The sequence below is a fragment of the Gekko japonicus genome, unplaced genomic scaffold (assembly GCF_001447785.1).
Source record: "Gekko japonicus isolate JY-2015 unplaced genomic scaffold, Gekko_japonicus_V1.1 scaffold3434, whole genome shotgun sequence".
NCBI classification, from domain to species: Eukaryota; Metazoa; Chordata; class Lepidosauria; order Squamata; family Gekkonidae; genus Gekko; species Gekko japonicus.
In genome coordinates, this window is record NW_015177120.1 from 140,587 (window position 1) to 148,357 (window position 7,771).

At 48.7% G+C, this 7,771-nt stretch overlaps 1 protein-coding gene across 1 annotated transcript in view; it reads right to left on the minus strand.

Moving 5' to 3' along the window:
- Positions 1 to 5,697, minus strand: part of LOC107124809 (zinc finger protein 268-like) — a 44,015-nt gene extending 38,318 nt beyond the window's left edge. The window contains exons 1-2 of the mRNA XM_015428320.1: positions 4,618 to 5,697; positions 1,224 to 1,252 (exon numbers count right to left, since the gene is read on the minus strand). Of these exons, the coding sequence (XP_015283806.1) occupies positions 1,224 to 1,252; positions 4,618 to 5,697 (1,109 nt within the window). The remainder of the gene's footprint in view (positions 1 to 1,223; positions 1,253 to 4,617) is intronic.
- Between the last annotated feature and the right edge of the window lie 2,074 nt (positions 5,698 to 7,771).

Sequence of the window (7,771 nt, forward strand, 5' to 3'; positions counted from 1 at the left end):
CATTCCTGGCTCCCATCATTTCCCATGGGCCTGCCAGCATCCTGTCCTTCCTTTTAGTATACCCCGGCTTCTAGTGTCCTGGCCCCGCTGCTGGACCTCCTGAGGGCACCTGATATCTTTGGTCTGATCCAGCATTGCCTTCTCTTAGGTTCTTATGTCATGTGCTCTTGGACTCTTGCTCTACTGTCAGAAAAAGCTCCTCCCCGGCCCCAAATTTCCTTATTCTTTCTGGTTCTCTTGGACTCTTGCTTTTTCCTACTGTGAAGGACAGAGGCTAACCCAGGGACCTGCCTCGCCCTTTCGGGACAGTCCAGGCTCCCTTCACAAGAGAAGGCAGGTAAAGTCCCAATTCAGGGCAGCCCTTGTGGAGAAACACCTGGGGTGTGTGTGGGGGGGGGCGCTATTGTCCTAACTGCGAGGTGTGCGGGGAGAGACTTTTCCGGGAAGAGCCGAAGGCCCCTTCCATAGAGAGAGAAAGGGAGGCTCCTGGGCCACCCCCCCCCCCCCCCCCCACCCCCCCCCCGACCCCTTGCAATGCCGCACGGCCTCCATGGGCCAAGGGAAGGCTCCTGAGGTCTCCGCCCCAAGAAGGGTGCTGCTGCTGCTGCTGCAGGGACCCTCCTGGGTTTGCAGGGAGGCAGTGGTACTGCAGGACCCCGAAGGAGGGGCAGGGGAGTTTCCGGGCCTTCCCCCCCATCCTCTTGACCCCCTCGGAGGCCCCCCCTTCAGCCCCTCTGATCACACTAAGGGGTCCCTTCCCCCCTTAGTTCAGCAAATCTGGCTTCTGCAGAGGGGGCGGGGGGCCCTTTCCCATCCCCTCCGCCCCCACGGTGTGGAGGAGGGTTCTCTTGGGTGCAGGCATCAGCCCCCCAAAGCGCACGGCATTGGGGGGGGGGAGAGTTCCCCAAGGGCAGCTGAAAAGTACTGAGAAGCGTTGAGTGATTTCAGCAAAGTACTTTTATTCGGATAGAACAGGATAAGAGAAGCCGGCTCGCAGGCCGGTTTATATGCCCAGAAAAGCCACCACCAAAACACACCCCCTACTTCCCTATAGGCTATGTGCAGTAGCCGAGAGCCCCATAGGCTCTCGGCTGCGGACACGGCCCTCTGATAGGTGCGGGCTAGGATCTGCTCGGCTATTGTTCTCTAGGAGCGAAGCTTCAGGACTCTGCATGACCGCATGGCCCAAGAGTCACGCACGTGGTCATGGCGGAGTACATTACAGCAGCGGTGGGGGAGGGGGCGTGCTGGGCTGCAAAAGGAGATCAAAAGGGGGTCCGGGGCGCCACCTTTGCTTTGAGTCGAGGGAGGGGATACTGGGCTGCCTCTCACGGCTAACCAAGACCCTTTTGGGATCCGGCCGCAGCCTTCCGCCCCCCCGCCCCCGGATGCCCCAGCAAGAGGGCAGGCGAGGGAGCCCGGAGGAGGAGCCGTTGGGAGGCCCGGCCTTTGCCTCCCCCTCCAGGAAGGTCATCCTCTAAAGCCCCCCCCCAGCAGGCGCCGTCCCGTCGACTGCTTTCGAACACCGCCTTAAAAGCCACTTCCCATCCCACCACCAAAAAAAGAAAGCCTACAGGAGGGCAACACTTCTCTTCTCTCCCCCGCCACTGACTTACTTGTGAGTAAACCCGGCCTGGGTCTGGCTGCAAGGCTTCCCGCCCCCCCCTCCTGTTGCAGATCTGCAGCCCTCCCCGGCACTACCCCCTATAGAGGAAAGCCTGAACACCAGGTCCTGATGTTACAGTAATGGCTACGAGAGTAGTCATAGTATTCCCTGTGTGGCTGACTCGAGCAGGAGAAGACGACCTTGGTCTCTCTCTCTCCCGGGCTGGTTTTCTCTTTGCAAAAATGAGGGAGGCTTTCTGGAGTTGGTTTGGGGTTTGGGGGTTTTTTTGTTTTGCACAGTGGCCGTCTTTATTTTCTTGGATGGAAGAGGATTCATCTTGCTTGCTTTTGGAGGACTCTGGACGTGGTGGGTCGAAGCTTCCCTTTCCCCTCCCTTCCCCCCCCCCTCTTTGCAAAAGAGAGACGCTTGCAAAAATCAGGGTTCCCCCCCCTCGTTTTGGAATGGAATACCAAAAGATTGGTAAAAAATTCATCTGACCGGAGCGGGATGGGATGGGGGGGGGGTAAGGCACCCAATCAGAAGGACTCAGTTGGGGGGGGAGAGTAGTCGATGGGGGGAAGCGGAGTCCCCTCGGAACCATCTGTCACAACCATCACAGGAAATGGAAAACTTTACAGAAGTTATGTAGTTGCCTTTCACATTAATTTGCCCCTGAACTGCAACAACGTGAGTTGAAATGACAACTGGTGAAATTTAGATTCCTTGAAGGCCACAATGTGAAGTTTCTATATTTTCCTCTAATTTAATCAAAAGAAGTTCCATAGGAAGATTGATTGTTGTACTCTTTGAGAAAAGTTGTATGTATTTTATCTACAGCATTTCTATTGTCAGCTGTAATTATAACACCTCAGTTACTGCTATAGCATCTATGTGTCAGGGTGTACATTTTATCTATCTACATTGCTCAAATGAATATGTGTTATCCTAATCCTATGCAATAAAATCTGACGATTTAACAGAATTTCAAAACATAGCTCCATAAATATGGGCCACACTGACTCTATAGTACGGATATAATCTACTGTGACTATTACTGTTGGCCATCCAAGTAATAATTTAAAGAAGAGAATCTTCATATTAAGATTAACTTTGCTAATTCAGTTTGTTTTTGGTTTGCTGTTTGACTAAACCACATGAACCTGTTCTTTTCACAACCGTTCTGCAGTGGTGTTGACAGATACATTTCTGACAGATCACAGTAAATTAGTATTTTAGCAGAGCAGTGATTTCATTGTTGTTGTTTTGTTCTTTCCATCATACAACAGACATCCACCACTTTCCACTATTATACGAAACATACACTCAAATATGCAAGGGAAACTGAACTCAGTAACAGTGTAAGCTAGTGTGAAGAATCTGGAATACTTCAGTGAAAGAATCAAGAGAATATCTTGTTGAGTACACGAGAAACTGCAAGTTAAAACACTTGTGAAAGTAGCTGGCAACTGCAGAGTTCAGGGACTGTTATGACTTCCTTTGATGACGTCAGGACCTGGTGTTCAGGCTTTCCTCTATAGGGGGTGGTCCCCCTGGTCCCCCTGGCCATTCGCAGAGCTCCCCCCCTCGCATGACCTTTCTTCCTCCCCCCCTCCAGCCAATGCAGCTCTCGGCTGGCTTTAACCCTTTCCCTGCTGCAGACGAAAAAGTCAAGGCTGCCTTCCTCCTCCTCCCCACCAGGTGCCCCACCTGGACTGGGAACAGAGGGGCTGGGAAGGTGGGGGTTAAGGATAGGAATGGACCAAGAAGAGGGGGCCAAAGCACTACCATTAATAAAAACAAGGAGACAGACTAAAAAAGAACAAGCTGGTAAAATAGTGAAGACCCATGATGGATAGAGAACAAATTAGAATTCTTACAGAGAGTCAGCATGAATGGACTTGGAGGAGGAGGAGGTTGGATTTATACCCCGCCCTTCACTACCCAAAGGAGTCTCAGAGCAGCTTACAGACTCCTTTCCCTCCTCCTCCCCACAACAGACACCCTGTGAGGTAGGTGGGGCTGAGAGAGCTCTGACAGAAATGGCTCTTTTTTCAAGAACAGCTCTGACAGGACTATGGCTTGCCCAAGGTCATCCAGCAGGCGCAAGTGGAGGAGTGCTGAATCAAACCCATTTCTCCCAGATTAGAGTCCCTGCACTTATAGTTCTTTTGAACTATGGTGCTGGAGAAGACTCTTGAGAGTCCCTTGGACTGCAAGAAGATCAAATCAGTCAATCCTAAAAGAAATCAACCCTGACTGTTCCCTGGAAGGCCAGATCATGAAACTGAAGCTCAAATACTTTGGCCACCAAATGAGAAGGGAGCACTCACTGGAGAAGAAGACCCTGATGCTGGGAAAGACTGAAGGTCAAAGAAGACGGGGACGGCAAAGGATGAGATGGTTAGACAGTGTCATAGATGGAATGAACATGAAATTGAGCAGAGGACGGTGGAAGACAGGAGGGCCTGGTGTGATCTGGTCCATGGGGTCGTGAAGAGTCGGACTCGACTGTGCAACTGAACAACAACTTAACCACTGCACCAAAGCAATTGCAAAGACCATCAAACTGGTGTAGTGCAATTGCAAAGACTAAACTTGAGTATAATTTGCTTACAAGAAACCCATATTAGACAAACTGATCAGCACTTATTAGCATGTAATCAACTGGGGGGGAAATGTTGTCGCTTCAGACTCACAGGAAAAAAGAGAGGCGTAGTAACATATATTAAAGAGAAATTTAACCCTAAACTTATTTTTGCTTCAAAAGATGGTAGAATTTTGATGGCGGAAATTCAAAAAGAAGGGAATTTCTTTTTTAGTAACATCTATGCACCAAATGACCACCAAGAAAATTTTTATAAAGGCCTGGAACAGGAATTAGCAACTCATGAATATGAAGAGCATTGTCTGATTGGAGATTTAGTTTAGTTTATTTCTACATTCCTTAGACCACTCATACAAAAAGAAGTACACCTTTACAAAATTCCAAGATTTTAAAATACATCAGTGTGCATTCTTTGATGCTCTTGAAGATGGCCAGTCTGGCTGAATCTCTTTCCACACTCTGAGCATTTGAATGGATTCTCCGCTGTGTGGGTTCTTCGGTGCTTCTGAAGATTGCCATTTTCGCTGAACCTTTTTCCACACACTGAGCATTCAAAAGGTTTCTCCCCTGTGTGGGTTCTTCGGTGCGTCTGAAGATGGCCACTTTCACTGAACCTCTTTCCACACTCTGAGCATTCAAAAGGTTTCTCCCCTGTGTGGGTTCTTTGATGCTTTTGAAGATGATCACTCCGACTAAATCTCTTTCCACACTCTAAGCATTCAAAAGGTTTCTCCCCTGTATGGGTTCTTTGATGCAGTTGAAGATGGCCACTCCGAATGAACCTCTTTCCACACTCTGAGCATTCAAAAGGTTTCTCCCCTGTGTGGGTTCTTTGATGCTCTTGAAGATGGCCACTCTGGCTGAATCTCTTTCCACACTCTGAGCATTCAAATGGATTCTCCCCTGTGTGGGTTCTTCGGTGTTTCTGAAGACTGCCACTTTCACTGAACCTCTTTCCACACTCTGAGCATTCAAAAGGTTTCTCCCCTGTGTGGGTTCTTTGATGCTGTTGAAGATGGTTACTCCGACTGAACCTCTTTCCACACTCTAAGCATTCAAAAGGTTTCTCCCCTGTATGGGTTCTTTGATGCAGTTGAAGATGGCCACTCCGAATGAACCTCTTTCCACACTCTGAGCATTCAAAAGGTTTCTCCCCTGTGTGGGTTCTTTGATGCTCTTGAAGATGGCCACTCTGGCTGAATCTCTTTCCACACTCTGAGCATTCGAATGGATTCTCCCCTGTGTGGGTTCTTCGGTGCACTTGAAGAGTGCCACTATGACTGAATCTCTTTCCACACTCTGAGCATTCAAATGGATTCTCCCCTGTGTGCATTCTTTGGTGCCTCTGAAGAGTGCCACTTTCACTGAACCTCTTTCTGCACTCTGAGCATTGAAAAGGTTTCTCACCTCTATGTGTTTTTTGGTACAGAAGGAGCTGTGTTCTATTTCTGAAGTACTTTCCACATTTAATGGAATTCCTTGCCATCATTATCCTCTGCTTTGCAAAATGTACATTGCACTGTCCGCCATCTCTCTTATCAATCATATTGCTGCCTTTCTTTCTCTTATGTCTCCCTCGATTCCTGATATTTTCTTCCAAGCCTTCATTTTTAGCTCTATCTGGCAGTTGCTGATGAAGTTCTGCACCCTTCTCATTCCTCTGATCATCCTCTGCTGGCATAAATAGAGAAATTCTGTTAGCATCTGGAAGGTCTGGTAAGGTCCAAAGGCATGTTATGTGACTTCAGAAGAAAAGGATTGATGGTCCTCTGGCCTCATCCAGCTTGGCTCATGTTAACCATCCCTCCACCTTTCTCCAAAATATCTAGTATTTAAGGTTACCTCACCCCCTCGAGTGCCACAGCTGAGCTGTTGCCCAAAAGGAGTTTCTGAGACTCCAGATTTCAGGCTCCCAGAAGGCCTCCCTCCCTCCTTACTCAGTGGGCTACATGATTGTACCAAACCAAATGTTACTCAGAAGACAATCAGAAATCCCCCCTGGCTGTTGTTTTCATGTTCGCTTGGCATAACTGTGAAGGATACTAAGTCTCAGCCAGCTCATTCGGGAAGGAATTATGCTTTTGGGATCCTCTTGAGGAACTCTCTAGCCTTTCTTGGAATGCAGAGCCATTGTCTGTCTGCACCACAGTCTCTCTTATACTTCTGGGTTCTTTCACAGGGAGAGAGAGAGAAAGTGATGATTCTTATGTGGGGAAGGAAAGAAATTCAAAGTAAAAATTATTCTGGAAGGATGGAACCATGGCCAAGATCAAAGCCCACCATCCTAAGCAGTATAAAGGGAGTGGATCTGTGAGGCAAAGCCCCCCAGTTCCCCCAAGGGATTAAGGTGATTATTAAGTGGCCTGGTCTGACTTGCAGGTGTTCCTGATTCGAGTCTCCCTGCAGCTAACATCCTTATCTTTTTCAAAGCCAGACTCCAGAATGTGTTCCTTGGTTAATTGTGAGAACCTGTATCCAGTTGTGTAACCAGGAGGGAGGGGGGTACTGAAAGCCTCTGGAAAATTCCACCGAGAAGTACCCTTGATTGGGTCATTAGGGGCACATGGCCATAGTGAGGCAGAAAGTATAATATGGATCTAGGCCAGAGGGAAGCCAGGCTAACTTTATGCTCATGCCAAGCGACTGCACTTTGAATTTTTTCTTGCTTCATTACGATGAATAGTTTTATGTAGCGTAACTAGAGGAACAGCTGGAATACTTACGTTGCACCAAGGGGTGCCATTGAATACCAAGTGTTTCATGTATTAGATACAACAGTTAGCTTTTCTTGTTTTCTTCTGCTGAGCTGCAGAAAAGGTGCTGCTTAGCGGTATCGTATTTCGAAATCCTTAGTAAACCTTTATATATATTTTAAAAGGGGTCTGCTTTACTTGTGTGCACTCTCCTTGTGAACCCACTGAACTGGGTGCTGCTCTCAGGTATAAAGTGTAGTGACCCGGGGGGAGGGGGACACAGGCTTCGGTCCTTGACAGGAACACGTCCAAATCACAGGCAAAGCAGGTGCATGTAATCCCATCCAGAGGGAAGGGTGTCTTGTAAAGGCTGGCAACAGAGAAATGAGGATCCGGCCCCTTCCAGAGTCTTTCTGAGGGCCTCTCAGCCCCTTTGCCTCATCCCAGGACACCTTCTCTGGATTGGGTGATGGCCACAACCAGTGTTCCCCCTAAGCTGAGTTAGCGTGAGCTAGCTCACAGTTTTTTAGCCTCCGGCTCACACTTGTTTGTCCTGCCTCGGGAAGGATGTCTCCAGAGCAAACTAACTTATGCAGTAGCCAAAGTGCTCACTCACAACTTTAATGCCAGTAGCTCACAAAGTAGAATTAAAGTTGCCAGCCTTTACAAGACACCCTTCCCTCTGGATGGGATTACAAGCACCTGCTTTGCCTGTCATTTGGACGTGTTCCTGTCAAGAACCGAAGCCTGGGTCCCCCTCCCCCCGAGTGTGGAAAGCTTAGAGGGAACTGGCCACAACACTGGCCTCGGTTGCCCCTGGGCGAGTACACACACACACGAACAACACAGGAAGTTGCTTTCTACTGA